Source organism: Hipposideros armiger, unplaced genomic scaffold (genome assembly GCF_001890085.2).
Source record: "Hipposideros armiger isolate ML-2016 unplaced genomic scaffold, ASM189008v1 scaffold_149, whole genome shotgun sequence".
NCBI lineage: Eukaryota > Metazoa > Chordata > Mammalia > Chiroptera > Hipposideridae > Hipposideros > Hipposideros armiger.
Window position 1 is genome coordinate 2,343,333 of NW_017731499.1, and position 20,066 is coordinate 2,363,398.

Below are 20,066 nucleotides of genomic sequence, written 5' to 3' on the forward strand. Positions count from 1 at the left end.
TCAGCATCTTAGCTGTAGAGGGCAGTGTCACTGGCCCTCATATGTGGGATCTGAACCAGGGCCCTCTGGCGTCCCAAGCCAGTTCTTAACCATTGTGCCACTCGGCCGGCCCTCTCATTCTCTTTTAAAAAAGAGAGGGCATCTGCTAGGATTGAAGGGAAGGCCTTACGTCACATTTGTGTTCAGGCTGAGTCTTAACGTCACAGAATATGACGTGGGCAAAGTTCTCAGAGCACGAGAGACTGTAAGAAACAGGATTTGTCAAACTTCACTTGCTTGCCACCCGCTTTGTACACTGTCGGGCTGTATCTGGGTACCTCCTCCATCGCTGTGTGCAATAATGTCGAACAATTTTAATGTCATATAATATTTAAGCCACTTAGACGGCGTATACTTGGGGCTTAGTCTGGCACATAGAAGTAGGTGCCATCTTGATTTTCTGTTCTCAAATGAAAGTATCTCAAAGACTTTGAGTTGCCCAAAGTCATTGGCTGTTTGGTGGCCGAGCCGCGGTGGGCACCCAAGTCCCCCTTATGCATGATTCTTGTTGCCATTGCTGGTTTTTTTTTTACCCCTTCTTTCTCTTTGTGGTTTTCATTTGGCATCCCGGGGAGATATCACGTCTGCATTTGCAACCTTAGCTCCAGGCTGGGAGTTGACTATTACTCCACGCCATGCTCGGGGTTGTGGTCTCAGTCTGAATAGGCCGGGCTCTGCTCAATGAAAATGACTCTACCTGTAGGAGGCGGTACCACTTAGTACAGTGTCAGGAAGGATCAGTGTCCCCAGACCCACGCAGGAGTGAGTCCTCTGTGCAACAGCACAATTTTAGGAAAATTGGAAAATGCAGCATTAAATGAAAAAATATCATTCTTAACACCAACTCCATTTCATTGTTGATATTTTGGTCCTTTTTCTCTTAGTAATGGGTGTGTGTGTGTGTGTGTGTGTGTGTGCGCGCGCGCGCGCGCGCGCGCGCATGTGCGTGCATGTGTTAACCATATTATGGCCATGCTGTTTTCATGTAAGATGTATAATTTTTCCAGGTTGCAAATTCTTTGTAAATATACAGTCTGTTCTCATTATTTGTGGTCATTTTGTTGTGTAAAGTCACCATGAAGGCTGAACCCACCGCTCCTGGGGGAAATACATACAGGGTTAGGTTCCTGCGAGCCCCTGGTCCCAACAGTTTTGTCAGCCAGTCAACACGTAACCTCGTTTCATGTCTGCTGCTGTTTAAAGATACCTTTTTAACATACAGTGTTCATTCACTGACATTGGACTCACGGCCAACAGCCCTGTAATGCACACATGAACAAAGGTTACCCATGTTTTCTCTGTAATGGAAGTCACAGCCTCCTTGTGCTTAGAACGCCAGACAGCACCACACTTGGGGGCCATTTTAAACAGAAAAATCACCAAGAAAATGCACAAGATTGTGAACAGTGTGGCACTAAACAGCCCGCCTAAGGGACACACGGACAGTAAGACAGTTAAGAAGGCACAGCCCATCTTGTTGATGTCACCTGGGTGACCCAAACTTTATGCCACTCTGCTCATGTCCGTGAGTGACCTTGACAGCACCGCGGACATTGATTTTGGGGTTACCAGTAAACTGTAGTGAGCAGGTGAATTTGCAAATAATGAAGACCGACTGTAATTTTAATGGGCTGCCTACTGTTCCTCCTCATAGGCGTATCCGAGTAAACTTAGCCCCAGCTAGTTCTCTGAACGGTGAGGCTGTGCATTTTAAGTGGCCATGTGTAACTTCCTTCTACTTGCCTCTTTCCCAGTGTGGAAGCCAGTCCTGCAGGCCAAGGAAGTCCCCTGAGCGGCCGGTTACCTTCCACCTCGGTGCCGGAGTCGATGACAATTAGTAAGTACTTTCCACCGACACTGCGATGGCTGCTGGGCCGCACGTCATGGCAGTTCTTCTGTGCTGCCTCCTGCATGGCTTGGCGAAATGTGGGCTAAAGGCAGGTGTGTGTGTCCTTGGTCGTGGACTTGAGGTATGTGACTGCAGGCTCGCTGAGCCACGGTTGACACATGACGCTCAGGCGTGTGCACGCTCTAAAGGACATGCTTCAGGAGCGGAGCCGCACTAAGTTAGGAGGGAACCTATATTCTCTTGTTCTGGGTTTTGGAGTTTTCCTCCTGGAAAGCTGTCAGCTTTCAGAGAAACTGTTCCAGTTGGGTTTCCTCTGTAGCCCTAAGTCCCTTACTTTTTGTAAGTAAGGAAAGGTGTGTTTCTCAGAGGTGAATGAAGGTTGCTAATGATGAGGTTGAAACTGTTTTCAACCTCACCACTCAGAAATAGTATTAGAAATGTAGCCATTAGGATTAGGTCTGAGCCACTTTATATAATAACGAATAAACCAACTGTGTCTTAACGAGGCAGAAACGCTTCTCTCTGTCCAGAGGCGGGCAGGCTGGGGCTGGTATGCGGCTCCAAGGTCACCAGAGGCCAGGACTCCTTCTATCTTGCTTTATAGTCCAACATGGCTGTTTTAGCTCCAGCCATCCTCTCCTCATCTCAGGGAGCAGGAAGGAAGAAGGGGCAAAGAAGAAACAGCCTCCGTTTCCATAGATAGGACTCAGGGGTCTGAACTTACATAGGCGAAAAATTTACACCCTTTTCACGTAGCCTCTGATTGAAATTTAGCATTTTCTTAATTGCAAAAGCAACAGCAAACCACAGAAATTGCAGTCATGTTAGAAAATGGGTGATTGTGTCACTGAAAGAAGTCACGTGCACCTGCAACAACTGTGACACGAAAAAAAAAACACCTCGGAATGTCATTTCCGCTAAAAACTATGGTTTTTTTTTAATGTGATAATAAAGAATCCTATTATTTTTATGTCAGTTTCGTTTTCTACATTTTGATAATTCTATTTCAATATAATCAGTTTCCTTTGTAATCTTGCATGTCTTATTTTATGTAATTTAGAACATTTTTTTTTCTAAGAGGCCCATGAGCTTCACCAGACTGCAGAATGGGTCCCTGGCACAAAAAAGGTGACACCCCCACTCTGCAGCTATGAGGTGCACACAGTATCCCACGCACATGGCCATCATTAGTCCCATGGCCTAGGAGGCAGTGTGCCCTCCCCTCCCCCCTCCAATTAGGGTTTTCATTGCTAAGGAAGGAAGAGGGTGATGCTTGGGACACAAACAGCAGTCTCCTAAAGGATGAAGAAGGAAAGAACAGGTCCTGTAAGGCTGCTGTGCTGGGAATGACCAGCCCTGCTTTGTATGACGAAAGCGTGGAGTTTATTAGGGGGCTTTTTGGCCTTGAAAAGTGCCCAGCGTATTAAATGCTCAGTAACTGGGAAGTGCTGTTATTAACACCCCCAGCGGGCACGTTGCGGCTGAGCGTCCTGAGAACAGCATCTGGGCCTCCTTGTTGGACTGCACGTGGGTAGCCCTGATTCCCTGCTTTACCGACACCATCTCTATGGCTCGGGCCCCTAAGGTTCTCTTGATGTGCCATCTAGTCCTTCATCTTCCCTCTAGTTAAGAGGAGATTCATCTCTACATTCTTTCTGTGATACTCGTGGCCTCAAGAATGGAAGTCTGATCAGATAGGACAGTCATTCTCAACTGGGGGCGATTTCAACCGCCAGAGGACATTTGGCCATGTCTGGAGACATTTTTGGTTGTCACAGCTGAGGTGGGGGTGCTGCTGGCATGTAGAGCGTGATCCCGGGGACACTGCTAAACCCCCTGCAATCACAGGACGGCCCCACAACAGACAGTTGCCCCGCCCAATGTGTCAGTAGCACCGAGGTCGAGGAACCCGAAAAGGAGGCAGTGGGCTCTTTTCCAGAAACTGTATTTTGTTTTCGACATGTTTAAAAACCACCTGTCTCCTGCAAGGCTCAGGGAATGAAACTTAGGGGAAAAATGAACCTACACGAAATGATAGATCTCAGAAAGCATTTGTCCTTGTGTGTGTACTTGGGAGCTGTTTAGTCCCATTACCCCTGGAATGAAGATGGTTCAGGGGGGGCTTTAGGTGCATGAGGATAAACACAGGTAGGATGAACCAGAACACGTGATCCCCAACTGAGAGCCGCACAACCAATCGTATTCCGCATGTGAGCTCCCAGGTACCATTTTTCTGGAACTTGTTGGAAATTCCTTCAGTTGATATTTATTGGCATTCACGTCAGCCTCACAGTCCCTCACTTCCTCTTTAAAAATAAGTTTCTACTCTTGAATTGATTGCTTTGTGTGATTATTTGAGAGCTGGACGTTGCTCTAATTCCTGCTGATCGCGGGAAGAGCAGCACCGGAGCCACCAGGGGGCGCTCTGGCCCCGTCTGTGCTCCCCTCTCTGCGGCTTTGCTTCTGTAGCTGTGGGATTTTGCATCTCAATTTTGATGTCCAGCGCTGGCGTCCTCTTTTAACAGTGAGGCGGGAGGGTGGTGGTGGTCGGAGCAATGACCTCCTCTAGCTGAAAAACATCAGGCCTGCACAGAATATCCTGTTCCCCACTAGCGTAACTAGAGTCCACATCGGCTCTCCGGAGGGGCGGTACAGGTGTCTGGCCCTGCTCCGAAAAGGAATATACAGCTAATTAGAAAATATTCCTCCTGTGTCATTGTTTCTCACGCGCTATCATTGATTATCCATGGGTAATTATTCAGCGTTCGAAGTCTAATCATTGCTTTCTTTTTCCTTTTTATTGGTGGGGGGTGGGGAGTGACGGGTGGTGGAGAGAGAGGTAAGCCCAGATAATCAACCCGGCTGTTTTCTTTTGATTTCGCCTCACTTTTGATCTTGCGCCAGGGCAGAGAGGGCGAGAAAAAAACATCCTCGGCTGTCATCAGGCCTTGTTGAGCAGGTCCTTTTTATTCTCGGCTATTATAGGAAGGGATTCCCAATATTAGTGAGGAGGTCTGGCTTGTCGCCTGGCAACGCAGTTCCAAACACTGGGCTGCCTGAAGGGTGCCGCAGTGATGCTGGAGAGCGAGGCCGCAGGGCCCAGCAGTTGGCCCGTTGCCTGGCTGAGGGTTTGATGATACAGTTTTCCGAGGAGATGGTGGGGCCGCAGCCATTACACTGGTGGCCCCCTGAGCCCCCTGCCCCTTAACCTCAAGGAGTGGACAGCCAACGCAAATCCTCAAGTGTCTTGAAAGGGGAAATTTCCCACTCCAGTTGACCTACTAGACCTTCCGTGGCTGAGTTGGTAATTGGAACGTTCCAGATGGAATTTAGACGAGCCTCGTTTCTCTATTGATTTGTTACTCAGTCCAGAAACGTTTACCAAGCATCTGTCACATGCTGGGTACATGTTGGGGAGTCAAAGGTGAAGGGGATCCAGCCCTGTGCCATGCCTCAGTTTCCCCATCATCGAAATGCGGTTCTAAGAGCCAGTACCTTCGGTTGTTGTGAGGACTAAATGAGGCAACATATATAAAGTGCTGACACTCACGCACTCGGTACTTAGTAGATATGGGCTCTTATCATGCAGACCCTGCCCACAAGGAGTTCAAATTCCAGCGGAAATAACGTTGGTGATAAAACACAAAATCAAAGGATGATTGGATGGGGAAAGAGAAAGGCAACGGGGTCATGTGGAAGTGATATATCCTTCGTTACTTGTGGGCAGTGAGTGACCTCACAGTGACCGTCCCTTGCCCTCACCTGGCGCGAGCTCCTCCAAGCAGGAGATCCTAATCGGAGGTTCTGACCGCATGGTACAGCCTCGCTCCTTACCTGGGATCAGGGGGCGTGGACCCTGAGGCTAAGCGAGAGGCAGAGGCGTTGTGTTTAACGGGATGGGGGCCAGGTGGAGAGGGTGTCGGAGGAGGGCATAGCTAAGGGGTGGGTGCAGAGGGGGTGCTTGGCCAGGAAGGGACGGCGCTCCCGGGAGAGGGGCAGTGACGTGCAAAGGCCGCAAGAACGCGTCATGCACCGAGCAAGTGCTGCCCAGCACCAGCTGGGGGGCGGTGGCGGTGGTGGGGGGGACTCTTCGCACCATCAGGAAGCACCTGGGGAAGTGATGGTGATGCTGTTGCTAAGTCCTCTGAACCCTGGCCACATCCATTCGCTCTTCACAGCAATCCCCGGAGGGAGAGGCTGCCGTTACCCCGTTTGACAGACAGGTCCAGCACCCCTGCAGCTGGTGGCAGGCAGAGCTGGGACTCGGTGGTGCTTAGCCCAGGAAGGCCGTGGTTAGCCTGGCCGGAGACCCAGGCCCAGCCTGTTCCCCAGGGCGTTTCCATGGGTCCCTCTTTCGTGGTGCCCTCCTGCTGTAGGCTGGTGTTGCTGCCCGAAGCTTCCCCTTGACTGTGCTCAGCCAGGGGGCTGCCGTGAGCTCTCCAGGGCGCAGCATCCTAGCTGTGGTCTTGGTTCTTTTTTGAGTGAAACATGGTTTTTTATTGTCTCTTTTTGGAATTTTGTCCTTCCAGTTGAGTTCTGTTGCATTCCTGCAACAACTCAGTCTCCCGATTTGTTTACAAACGTTCAGGTGGCGGCGCTCATTGACCCCTAAGCTAGGATTGACTTTTGGTCTTGAGCTTTCTGTTTCCTCCCTCCCTCATTCTCCCCTCTCCTCCTCTCTCCTTCTCCCCCTTTCTCTCCCCTCTCCCTCTCCCTCTCCCTTCTCCCCTCTCCCCCTCTCTTCCTCCTCTCCACTCTCTCTCTGGCCAGGCACAGCTTATGTAACAGTTTCATGCATTTCAGAGCTGATCCAAAACAGGCTTCTTGCTGAGGGGATGAGGCACCAGTCAGACTTGTTTGAAATGTACCTGCAGAAGAGCTGGGGCAGTTTGGTGTGTACAACTGCATCTGGGCCAGTTACTAGGTTTGAACTCAGGGTGGGGGTAGCCTGGCTGGGCTGGGCACCCATGGAGCTGGGTTGGCCACCCTGTGCTGTCACTGAAAGGGAGGGAGCAGTGAGGCTGGGAGGACACCCTTGCTCCTGCAGCCTGACAGTGCCCTGCTGTCTGCTTTGCTTGTCAGCCCCCCTCTCAGACCCCTATTTCCTTATCTCTAGAAGGAGCTGAGCATACCCCACGGGTGGGCGAGCAGCAGGGGGGTTACTGATAGAGAACCCACGGGGGCTGAGCTTAGTGTACCCTGTCCCTTCTCCCAGGCTCCTGAGTGGGACAAGTCACCCCTCCCTCCTGGGAGCAGTGAGTGAGGGGCAGAGAGATCGGGGTGGAGAACTGGGGACACCTTTTTCACACGGAAAGGGAAAGTCAGAGACTTGGCGGTTCCTTGCCAACAGCGAGCACCTCACTCTGGAAGAGACACTTAGATTTCGGGCTGTTTTATAACAGCTATGCGACCGCGGGTGGGTAACTCTCCAGGGTTCTGTTTTCTCGTCTGCGAAATGGGGTCAATGACTTATTCCTCACAGGTTTGTGGGGGACCTTAGATAAAGTAAAGCCTGAGCCTGCTAGGTGACCAACGGCCTGAGCATTAACGCCATGACCCTCCTCATTAGTAGCTGGGTTTCGTTTTATCATGCCACCTTCTCCCCGATCTTTCTCGAAAACACACATCTTCTTTTCCACGGAAGCAAGGAAATTGGAAGCATTGCTGTTGAACGGAGGTGCATACCTAGTAGGGAAGTTGGGTTTGGAGAAGGAGGGGCCAGCAAGTTAGTGTTGCATGGTCCTGGGCATCAGGTGACAGCCTGTAGCTCTGTGTGTCGTGACCCTTGTGTGCGGGTGCTGGGTGTTTGTGAGAGGCATACGCTAAGGGGGGGACAATGCCACGGCCTGTGTGGGTTTCGCCCTCTCCCCCTCCCCACGCACACACGTTCTCCAGCTGAGTTTTCTGACTTGTTTGGCCAAGAATTCGGAATGTAGTGGAAACAAGGAGGCCCAGGGACAGGAGCAGATGCAGCCCGCCTTAGGCGGCTGCTCCCTCGCCTCCGGGCTCCTTCTGCAGCGTTCTCTGGCCGTGGCTCCCCTGAAGCTGGAGTCCTGCCAGCCTTGAGAAGGCAGCGGTCCTGACTGCACCACTGCCCTCTTGTCCTCAGACTTCCTCTGTGTCAGGAGTCCAGCACTTTCCATTCAGGCACACTCATCTGTCGGGCTTTCCTGCGGGAGAGAGCAGAGTGCCCAGAGGGGCCTGCGCCTCCAGGATGCTGGCACGCCTGTCCCCGCACTCCCCTCTCTCTGTGCCTGGATACCCTTGTACCTGGCTGGTTCTGAGGTGGACTTGGATCTGAGGACCCCAGACACAGATCCGTGTCTCTGGAGTGCATTGTGCATGGTGACCGCCAGGGATCAGGAACTCGGTGAGAAGAGGGCACTGGAGCTGCTGTGTGTGCTAGGTGCAGCTGTAAACCCATGACATTGACTCCCTGATCGAATTGCACAACAGCTCCACGAGGCGGCTCTCTTATCAGCTGATTGATGGCGATTACGGGGCTTGCCTGACTTCACACAGGTCGTGCTTGACAGGAGCGCATGGGACCTCCAGGGCCCATGTTCCTAAGCTCTGTGTTCTGCTGCTTCTGGCTGTTCATGATTCATTCAGCCACTTATTCAACAAATTCTGAAAACCTACTATGTGCCAGGCACTGCGCTGGGCTTTTGGGCAGGGGATCTCAGCCGCGGCACTGTTGACATTTGGGTTGTATCATTGTCTGTTGGGGGGCTGTCCTGTGCATTGTGGGATGTTTACCAGCATTCCTGGCCTCTCACCACTCATTGCCAGTCGCCTCCCAAAGCTGTGATAACCAAAAATGTTTCTGACTTTGCCAAATGTTCCGTGGGGCACAAAATCCCCCTCGGGTGAGAGCCACTGTTCTAGGGACATAGCAGGAAACGTGGAGCTGACGTTCTAGCGGGGGAGTACGGAGCTCACAGACAAATAAATATCTCAGGTGCCGCTCTGTCCTCTGAAGCAAAACGAAGTTGAGCAAAGACCTAGAGGGGCTGCTGTGTCCAGCTGTCTGCAAAGGCCCATCTGATAAGGGGACTTGGAGAGGAGGCCTGACTGGAGTGAGCAAGGGAGCCATGGAGGTATTGGGGGAAGAGTGTTTCCAGCCCAGGGGACAGGCAGTGCAAATGGCCTGGGGTGGGAAGGTGCTGGGTGTGGCTAAGCAGAAGGAGCCAAGGGCAGCAGGAGATGAGGGCAGAGAGGTCGGGTGGGGGTGGCTTTTGCTTTGACTCTGAGTGAGATGGGAAACCACTGGGGACTTTCCAGCAGAGGAGTGACACAGCCTGACCTGTGTCTTGAAGGGCCTCTCTGGCCACTGGGTGGAGCCTGGGTAGACTGGGGGATAGGGTGGGGTACGGGAAAGCAGCCGGTAGATGACTGTCGTGGTCTAGGTAGCAGATGCCATCACTTGGAGGAGGTCTGCGACTCTGCTTCAGAGGATGACCTGTGAGTTTTTTTGTTTTGTTTTTTTTTGGGAAGTGGTCAATGGCGTACATACCCATGGTTCAAAGTCCCGGCCCTGGCCCCTCTTTCACTTCTACTCTGTTCCTCCTGGGACTAAGACTGTGCCTGTTAATCTTTGAGCGGTTCCTTCTATAGCTCACTGCTTTTCCTTAACCAGCGTTTCTTGAATCAGCACTTTTTAGAAATTATCAATTAGCTTCCTGCTAGAAAGGAAGGGATTGTGGGCACCCCGCTGGGCTGAAGGAGCCTATTTTGCTCTCTTTTCTCAAGACAGTTTTTTTTCTCCTCGAAATCCAGACGTCCTAAGGTAGCTTTTTGCCCCATTTTGCCTTTCAGACTGTTACTTTTCCTTTCATTGTGTTCCTCCCTTTAGTTATCACAATTTATTGACCCCTAATTAATTTAAATCATTTTATATTTGCAATTTTCATTAGTCACAGATGTCCCTTGGTAATAATGAAATAGGAAAGTGCCTTCTTAATGTCTCCTTGTTTCTATTTATCATCTCCCCATGGTGTTCTTATAATGAATTTATTCACCCATTCCTAGAGGCCTAGCTGTGTGATGAGGGCTCTTCTAAAGTTTGCTGACAAAAAGATGAACTGTGGTCGAAAAAAAGGATCTCTACTTACTTCAGTTTCCTTGAAATTGGAAACCCCATCTCAAGCTCTCAATCCAGATGTGGCAGCAAAAAAATCAGAATTTGTTCCCTCGAGACTGTGGCCGCTACTTGGTCCCAGACCATCTGACAGTTATGTGCCTTGTTTGAAAGTCGAGCTGTGGCTTGATGCTTGTGGTACTTAGATGCCAGGAGAATCTTCTGAAGGGAAACCAGACACAGAGATCACCCTTGCAAGAGTTCTCGAGGCCAGTACTTTTTCAAAAGTTCTTGCCACCCATGTGCCTGGTGGTGTGGCGTCATCCAGAATCGCTCCAGGATTCGCTTTGGGTGGGCGCCATCATTTTCATGCGCTGTAGTTGAAATGTGCTTCATAGTAAGCGCACGAAATAGTTGACACACCGATCACCGTGAATTCTGGATATCTGCTACATTTCTCGGTGCAAATCTTTGTTAAAAATAGTTGGTGGCTCTTGTTTTTATTGCCGTATGTTATGTCCAGAGCATCCTTTGCCTTCCAGAGATAGGCCCAAAAGACAAACTGCACTGAGGAAAATGAACTGGAAAAAGGCCAGAGACGCGCTTCTGCTGGATCCGAGCGTCTGCTGGGAGCGTCAGCCTGGTCTGACTCTCTGCAGGTGTGTCGCATTGGCTCTGAACTTGGACCGATGTGCGTTTTATGAACGCTTCTTTTTGCCAGTTCCCTGGCTAGTCAATGCAGGAAGGCTTACTTGGGGACTTTCTGGGAAGTCAACCTCAATCCTCAGAGCGTGGACGACACAATAAGCCATTTGCTTCAGTCAGACCCACAGTTAACTCAAATATGAAGCCAGACTGTGCTAAGGATCTGATTTGAAAAGAGCATTTTGGGGAGAAAAATCTACCAGTATATCTTTAATGAAGCTTGACCCTTAGTCTCAATTAGTTGTCTTCTGGGTAGCACTGATGACTTAGAGCAGCAGGTGTCTTTTTTCAGGTAATACGTTAGCAATGGAAAACTCAAAAAATGGCCAAAAGTGCCTGTCTGGGTTTCTGGGGGTTCCTGTCCCTTGCCCCTTCTCCTCCCAGAAACTTTCAGATTCATCAATATGGTCCTGTCACACAGCCGAGCCGCAGTCCCTGAAGTGGAGCAATCACTCTCGAAAGGAGAGCTTTGCAGAGTTCTCTTAGTATAGATATTAAGCTTAGGTGATTGACCTGAGAAGCTGGGACCGAGGGACCCCAACCATATTTAATAGAGAGCTCAGCGGTGGGTGTGCTGGTTGGTAGCGTGGAGGGAGATAAGGCGTGATTGCTTTGCTGAGGCGGCCCTCCATCATCCATCTTCACTAAGATGGCTTGTCTGGAGGGACGGAGCACACACCTCCATCCGTATCACATGGGGAGGAGGGAGAGACACTGAAGCATGATTGTCACAGCTTAACGCGACACGCTTTCAACCAGGGACCTGAGAAGCTTGGCTTCTATAAATTTCATTTGCTCATCCCCGGTTTGTGTGGGCTGAGGGTCGGGACTGAACAGTCACCTTGCTCATACGTTGGTTCCTTTGTTAAGAAATGCATATGGCAGCATATGAGGCAGGACGTTGCCCTGGCTACTGTAACACAGACCTGGAATAACCCTGGTTTAAAGGAGATAGAATTCCATTTCTTCCCACGTAACAGCCTAGGACCCAGTCCCCTTTTGCCTGGCTGCTCTGACATTTCTCAGATGCTGCCTTGTCCACACGTTCATCACACCCATGTTTCTGCCAGAGACGGGGCACGGCCCCTTTGAAAGGCTCCACCCCAACTTCCACATCACTGCCCACTCACCTCTCTGTGGCTGGAATTCACTGTGTGGCCATATCTAGTCACAGGAGAAGGTGGGACATGTTTTTATTCCAAGTAGTCATGTGACCGGCTAGAGAAGAGGAAAAAGGGTCCATGACCGCTGGTGTCTGCTCCATGTGGGACAACACTGTCAGTCTGACTGTGGCACCTGTTTTTGGGGCATATATAGTTTTATTTTTTTGTTTTGCAAGAATGTAAGCCTTACAGGAAGTTGTAAAAACTAGTAGAGAATGTCCATGTACCCTTCCCCCACCTTCCCCAATGATAACATCTTACAGAGCCACAGTACATTGTCAAAACCAGGAATCGGACACTGCGGCAGGCCTTCTCTGGATTTCACCAGGTTTTACATGAGCTGTTGTGTGTCTGTGTGTATGTGTGTAGTAGCGAGAAATTTTAGCACAGTAGGGATTCGTGTGGCCTCCACCGTAGGTAACACTTACCCTTCAGAGGTTGTCCATCCCCTCCAGGAGCAAGTCCAGCACATTCTATGAGCAGCCCCTGCCCACGTTTCAGCCTCATCTCCTGCCATTCCTTGCTCTTGAAACGAAATATAAACAGTTGGCCGTTCTCTTATGTTTACTGTGTGGTTCCTCCACTTTCTGCTTCTGCTTATGCCCATAGGTTTCTAACTGGCGGTCTTCAGAGGGTTTTGTTTGGGTTGCACAGTGTGGAAAACATTTTTTGAATTAGTTGCCAACATTTAATCATGGGGAGATTTTCATGTAGAAAAAAACCCAACAAAACCCAACAACAAACCAAACCATTTGACCTCGGTAGGAAAAAAATCAGAACACCTAGTGACCACTAGACATCTTTACACAGCATTCAGCAGGAGTCAAATAGTGGCTGCCCACTTCAGAAGGCCATTACTGGTTGCTCCTAGCCCCACCTGGCCGGCTCCCTGCCTGAACCCCTAGGCAGCGGAGTGTGCAGTTCCAGACAAGTAGTTTTCTCTGTTATGGGGGGAGGGGGCAGCCCCCCACTCTTCAAGCCTTTGCACAAGCATTTTCCCCTAAGGAAGCATTTCTTGACCCTCCCACCTCACAGACATTTGGTGACGTCTCTGCTTATCTTCACCACACCGCTCCATACTTACACTGTTTGCCTGTCGGCGTCCCCCGCCACGTCCGCAAGCTCTTTGAGGGCGGGGGGCTGGATCATGGGTCGTGCCTCTTCTCTCATCCATCTGTGTGTCCCCAACATCTTTCCTGGTGCCGGGCACCTTGTGGGCGATCAGTAGCTATTGGCTGAGTGAACAGAACAGGAGCAAGGTGATCGAGATGCCCATGTGTTGACCGCCCACCATAGGCCCGGCCTCTGCGCGGCCTCGACCTCCATCCTCACGCATCATCTCAGGACGCTGCAGGAAGGCCTTCCTTTTCCATCTTAGGAATGAAGAGATTGCAGAGAGATTAGCGAGCTTGTTCTCAGTGATAGGATTAGGTACCGAGGAAGCTACGCAATGAACTTCAGCCATGGCATTTATTTTTAAGGACTGATTGACAGCCCCCGAATGAGATGTAGACATGTATTAGAAATTGCTGGAAAAACACAGGCATAAGGGAAAGGTCAGTGTTGAGCCACAGAGATTTTCCTGTTGATGTATCAATTGCTGTTCGCTGTCCCCAAGAGGATAATTATGCCACTCCAGCTGAGGTGGCAGATGGCTTGGCATCAGTAGGCCACAGGATTTCCTTGGACAATCCTTGGGCATGAGAAGCCCTGACACTCTTTGAGAAGCTGATGGGAATGTGGAAGGGCTTGCTCTTGGGGCTGGCAGTCCTGATGCCCGTCTTAGGGATGCGCCGTGCCAGGCTGTGGGGAGGCTTGGTTAGTGACTTCCGTAGGAAGGGAGACTGGACTGCACTTGGCCGTGGGAGAGCTGGACGCTGGGCCTGGCCCCACCCCTTCACCCTCTGGGCCTCGGAAGTGTTGCGTTGACTCTTCTTTAGGAGCGGGGTAAGGGCACCCAGGCTTGCTGGGGACCCACTGTGTCTGCTGCGTCACCGTGCTGGCAGGAGCACCTGAGTGTACAGCCTGTAACTCACTTAACTCCCCCGACAACTTGTGAGTTGGGTGATCATATCCCTGAGCTCAGATGCTGCAGCTGGGGACCAGGGAGTTTCCGTCCGTTACTCAGAACTCCACAGCTGGTGATTGCTGGAGCGAGGATTTGAACTCAGGCTCCAGCCCAAAGCCTCTACGTGGCCCGCTGCACCCGGCTGCCTCCACCTTCTGGTGGTGGCCTCACTACTGCTCTGTGCTAATGACCCACATGCGGGTGCCTGCACGGAGCTGCTGCCAACAGGCGCACAGAGAGGACACGCAGGTAGGACGCGCTCCCGTCCCCCAGCTCAGAAAGCCAGCACCAGGCTCTAGAAGGGCCCGGACATCCTGCAGGCCCCAGGGTTAACCTGTTTAGCGTCCAACTTCCTCATCTCTAACATGGGAGTGACCGCACTCACGCTTCCCTCACAGGGCACAGAGAATGTCGAGTTTGCGGGGGCCTTGCGAACGGGGAAGGGCCGCCCCTCCATCAGCTGGAGCTGGCGTCCGGCGCGAGCTGGCGGGGGAGCTTAGCTTGCCTGTCTCAAACTGCAACAGGTCTGGGACGACTCTCTTCCCATGTCCCTGCTTGGGGACGTTTTTTCCCCAGAGGTTCCCGAGGCAGGATAGAGGTGGAAATATGATTTGTTTACTTCTGCTCAGCTGGCCCCAGCCCTCATGGGGTTCAGCAGCCAACCCCTCCCCCGCATTTAATGTCACTTGCTGCCCACCAGGGTGACCATGTATTATCTGATTAGAGACTAATTTTCTAGTGCCCAAGGTGGAACTTGGCACAGATTTTCTTCTTCGCTCCATAGGAGCGGGTTTTACACGGATGCCTCAGACCCCAGAGCACGAGGAAGGCAGACACAAGCTTTCATTGCTGCGTCTCACCTGCCGAGCCCAGCAATGAGGACAGGAGAGCATCTTGCCCTGGGGAGCAGGTGTGAGAGGGAGGGTGGGCTGCCTCACCCCCTGATTTGCAGAAGACTTAGGGGCTGGGCTCCCCAGTGAGACTAAGGCCCAGGCTTTTAAAACTACACAGCCCCGGGCTGATCACTTCAAATGAGGCTTTTGTCCAAAGCCAACCTCTGTGCCATGACGCGGTTTACATGGCGACTTCCTAAGGTCTGCCATCTTGAGCCCCGCTAGACAGGCTGGCAGCTAAGAAAGCAAACCTGACTATTGATAGAAAATGGTATTTTTCCTTGGGGGCCCACTGTTTTAATAAAATGGAACATGCACAAGGATCCCTAGAAGACAGACAGTGAAGTTTTGCACAGTGATTGTTTTGAGCGAGATGGCAGTCCGTCGGGCCATTTGGGACCCAGGTGCACATCCGAGGCTCCCTCCCTCTCTCACTTCCTTCCCTAGTACCCTGCAAGTTCCCGCCGCGGCCTGATGCGTCCCTGACTGCCTTTTTCCTCCCTGTCCCTGTGTGTGTGACACTCCAGCCACTCCGGCCTTCAGGCACCTCCTCAGACTTGCAGTCTATCTCACCACAGGGACTTGAACTGGCCTGGAATGTTCTCCCTCCCCTCACCCCGCTACCTACCTGAAGGACTCTTATTTAACATCGTTCAGTTTTCACCTTATTTTTCCTCAGCCTGGCCCGACCTCTCCCTCCTCACACAATTTGGAACTTCTCATTCTTTCCCTTCCCAGCATCTCTCTCAGTTTGTGACGATTTCTTTCTACGTGTGTTTAGTATCTGTCTCCCCCGCTGGTCTGAAGCTATCTGAGAGGGTCCCCGAATCCCCATGGGCTAGTGCCATGTGTGGCACCCAGCAGGTGCTCGGGAATAGCTGGCGAACGAATGAATGAATGAGTGAATGAATGAGTGTTCCTGGGAGGGGACGACACTAGACCAGGTGTATGGCACTGCGAATGGCCCCGGGCAGGCAGTGGTGCGAGAACTCGGAGCCGCCCAGGTCCCCGTGGAGCTGTCCTTCTTGGAGCAGGTGGCTGTGACTTTGCAAGTGAAGGAGGGAGGGGCAGGGTTGCCAGGTGGAGACCAGGTGGAGACCAGGTGGAGACCAGGTGGAGACCAGCGAGAGGCCAGGAGCTAATGGCTTTCTCCCCTCCCACCTTGGTTTTAGGAACAGCGGAACGGACTTGCGGCCAGGTGGCAGGAAGGAGCCTGGGTTTGGGCGCTGGCCCCCGCTCAGTTCTCTGTGTGGCACAGACTGTGTGACCTGGGTGGGGGCGGCACCTCTTCCTGAGGAGTGCTGGGCCGGGGGGCCAATGAGCGCCCTGCCTCGTGCCTGAGGGTTATTCATAACACCTGGTTCCTGTCTCGCGCGTTCTTGTTCGGGGAAGTTCCCGGCTTCCGGTCAGTAGCCTGCGTGCCCAGTTGGCCTCCACCTCGCTGCCTCCTCTCGCCTACTGGCTTCATTGGCGGTTTGGAGCGTCGCGGCCAGGAAGCACTGTGAGTAATGGATGCAGCCCAGGATTCATGCCTCTCAACACGGAGTGCCCAAACTGCAGGCTCTGGTGAAAAAGGGAGGCCTGCCGCCTGCCTGGGGAGTGTCACTCCGTCCCTGGCTGGGCGTCCCGGAGCTGGAGGACACGGGTGATGGAGGTGGCCCTGGGGACAAGGTCCCAGGCCCCGCGGCACCTCTGAAAGCAGGACCGCCTTCCTCTGCGGCTTTGGGATTCAGACGAAAGAGGGCGATGGTTCTCTTGGGCTGCACTTGATGTTGGGTGCTAACCCCTGGCTGAGTCAGGGGTTCACCATTTATTTCTGCCGGGGGTAGCTTTTCAGCCTGTTGACTCCAGAGGTGTTTTCTCTTCCTCCCCTCTGCTCCTGTCCCAGAAAGGGAACTGAAAGGAACTTAGCTGCATAAACTTGGCTGCGCAAAGGGGAGGTGGCCGTGTCCTCGTCTTTGCTGGGAGGATGTGATGTGGGGGGACTCTCTCCCGGGTGGGGCACGAACAGGAGAGGAGGGAGGGGTTGGCCTTCTGGGTCCTACGGATGCCTGGCTCCCTCTCTTCATTCTCATTTAATCCCCAAACAGCCGCAGGAGGTGAGTATCGATCTCCCCGTAAAATACAGGTGAGGGAACGGGTTCAGAAAGGTTCAATCATTTGCTGGAGGTGAAACAGCCGGTAATTGACAGCCAGCCAGGTGTAGCAAATCTAAGCCCATCTGAGCACCAAGCTGGAGTTTTATTTTTTATTTTTGGCTATGCTGTCTCCCAGGGAAATGAGTGACTATTGGGGACCTACTATGTGTGAGTGACTGACACCCGAATAAGTATGTTATCTCTTTCAGTCCCCAGGGCCAACTCGTGGCATAAGTAATGCAATCCCCATTGTAACAGACAGGGACTCCGCAGCTTGGAGAGGACAGAAAACTCAGTTCTGAGTGGGGTTTGGGCTCAGTGTGTGTGTGGGGGTGATCCCCGAGAGGGCGTCAGAGGCCGAGAGGATCAATGTCATCATTGTTCACCTCCAGGTGGGCCCGAGAAGGGTGTGTGTGGAGGTGGTGAGTCAGGTAGGAATGCTTTCAGCTGCGACTAATCAGAAACCCAATTAGCAGGGACTTAACCGAGTGTTTATAAAGGCAGACCTGGCTTTCTCGTGCTTCACAGATACTATTTTTTACAAATCGAAGGCCAGACCCTCCACCAGCAGAAAGATTACGACTTGCTTTATTGTGGTACTTGCTGTGTTAGCTTACTGTGGTGGTCTGGAGCTGAGCTCGCAACGTGACTCGGGTATGCCCGTGTCTCGCACTTAAGAGGAAGCTGGAGGCAGGGGCTGCTGGCGTGGCTCAGCCGTCAGTGCCGCCGAGGGTTCCGGCTCTTTCTGCTCCAGCTTCGGTAGTTGGCGGCTTTTATTCTAATGCTTGTTGTCTTACGTTTGCAAGACGGTTGCTCTGTTCCGAATCCTATATTCCATTTTTAAGCTGGAAGCAAGGGAGAAGGGGTTGCTCGCTTTATCTGGAAAACAAAAGCCTTCCCAGAAGACTGCCTCTCAGGTCTCCCTTTACATCTCAGTGACCCGGGCCGAGTCACATGGCGCCTCGGCTGCATGAAAAACTGGGAAAGCGAGTCCCTGGTTTTCCAGCCTGCCAGGTGCAAAGCAGAAAACGACAGTGGGTTGGGAGTGGCCTTTGGTACAGCCACCCAACAGAGTCGGGTTAGGTTAGTGTGACATAGAAGCCACCTAGACTGAACCGTGCAGGTGGCAGCTGGCAGGGCCGTAATGCTAGAGTGCCTTAGAGGGTCGCCCCTGACAGTTGAGGAGAGCCCAGAATGACAGGTCTTCATGAGACTGCTGGAGAAAAGCAAGGGCCCCAGAGAGCGCTCGAGCTCAGGTTGGATAGTGTGGGGGCCGCGTGCTCTCTGGACCCCCATGTTGCCTGTTTCGGCTCCTCTCTGAAGAGGAGAAGAACTGGTTGCATCTTGCAGTTTCCGGAAGGCTTCCTGAGGGAGAGGATGTCTGAGCTGGGTTTTAAAGGTGAGCTAGGCGTGCAGCGTGAAATCCATGAGTGTTAAAGGCCAGCTCCCCGTCACGTCCGCTCTTCAGCACGGCTGGTCCTGACCATCCTGTTGTTAGCGCAGGCGTCTCCCTCACCTGCGCCAGGCAGCTTGATGTGTCGCTCATCTCCTTCCTGCCGGGTGAAGGGAACCCTCCTGTATTCCTCCCAAGGTTAGAGAGCAGCTCTACTCTCTGCCATCCGGGGGACCTGGAGGGAATCCTCATGGCCTTTGGCGTCAGTGACGGGAAACGGTGCTCACAGACAGTGTGGCGGGCTCGGTGTCAGGACAGCCAAGCGATTTCCACTGTTTCCTGGCCTCCTGTGTGCTGGGTGTCTCTTGATTGTCACGCTACCTGTTTGGGCCTCACTTGCCTGGGCTATAAACTTGGTAGCATCATTCTGCTTCTCCCGTTGCTGTCTGGGACTGAGGCGTGGCTGGAGGGGTGACTGCTTAGCAGGCATTAGCCTCGCATCCTTCATTGACAGAGCACCTCACGCCCTCTCCTTGATCCACCTCCATAACCTTGTAGGTGGATGGCAGGTGCCATCATGCCCATTTCAGAGGTGGCGGAACAGAGCCAGAGAGGTCGCTTGACACACACATGGCTGCACAGGCGGTCAGTAGCAGAGCTGTGACTGGAATCCAGTCCATCTTGGTGACACAGAGCTCGTGTTCTGTGCGACAGACATCACAGCATCGAGGTGCAGAGCAGGGCAGCATAGAGTTGGTGCCAGTCATCCTGGTGTGAGATCTGCCTGTGCCCTCTCAGTGGCTATGTGCTTCTAATTAATTGCAGATTATGTGTGTGGGTCTGTTTGAGATTTGCCCATATATGTATGATACCACAGCCTGAGGGTGGAAGGGAGCTGTGCAGCTGACATTCTAATTATTTATGGGCATTTCACATGCAATTAATTCTCCCTGCCATCCGTTAACCCCACTACCCTGCTGTGCATGAGGCCGCTTGCAGCAGATGCTGGTGTCACAGCCCTTGGGGCCATGGCAGACCCGGGGCTTTCCACAGGTCAGGGTCCACATTTCTGCTGGTTGTCCAGCCAGGAGACAGGAGCAGATGACCGGGATGCCTACTATGCCACATTTGCTTGCGGGAGCCAGAAACTAGAAAGGCCCATCTACTGCTCCTGATGAACCACAGCATCTCAGAGCTAGAAGGATGCTAGAGGATCAGCTGGTCCAACCTCCTGTTTTACAGACTGAACATCAGAGACCCAAAGTGGGTGTGAAGGGCCGAAAGCACCTTGCCAGCTAGCGGCCAAGCCAGCCATGGACGTGGAGTTCTCACTTGTTATTTGTCTTTGCTTATAATACCATTTTCTCATCCTGTGTCGACCCCACCTTACTGGTCATATTGACTCCGGTGCCAACTCAGTGTAGGTTCCAAGTTGCAGCCTACGAGATATAACTCATTTGGTTGCAGGTGATAGGAACCCACTTCGGTAAAATAAGGGAATGTTGTTGCTCTCATACCTTCAGCATCCAGGGGGCACCATTGCATTTAGGCGGCACTGGATTCCCAGGATTCGACGGTCTCGGAGTCTCCGGACGGCTCTGTTTGTAGAGGTTCCATGAGCTGGGTGAAAGCATTTCCGCAACCAGTGGCCAAGCTGCCTCGGCCTGGAACCTGCTGATGCTCTGTGTTTTCAATGAAAATCTTGAGCACAGTGATTTTTGGGGTAAAATACAGAGCC

General features: G+C 52.2%; 1 protein-coding gene across 3 annotated transcripts in view; it reads left to right on the plus strand.

The window, feature by feature from the left end:
• SNX29 (sorting nexin 29) overlaps positions 1-20,066 on the plus strand; it is a 482,345-nt gene that overhangs the window by 80,543 nt on the left and 381,736 nt on the right. For all 3 annotated transcript variants that reach the window (XM_019650893.1, XM_019650895.1, XM_019650896.1), the window contains one exon: positions 1,794-1,876. In XM_019650893.1, coding sequence (XP_019506438.1) covers positions 1,794-1,876 — 83 coding nt within the window. The remainder of the gene's footprint in view (positions 1-1,793; positions 1,877-20,066) is intronic.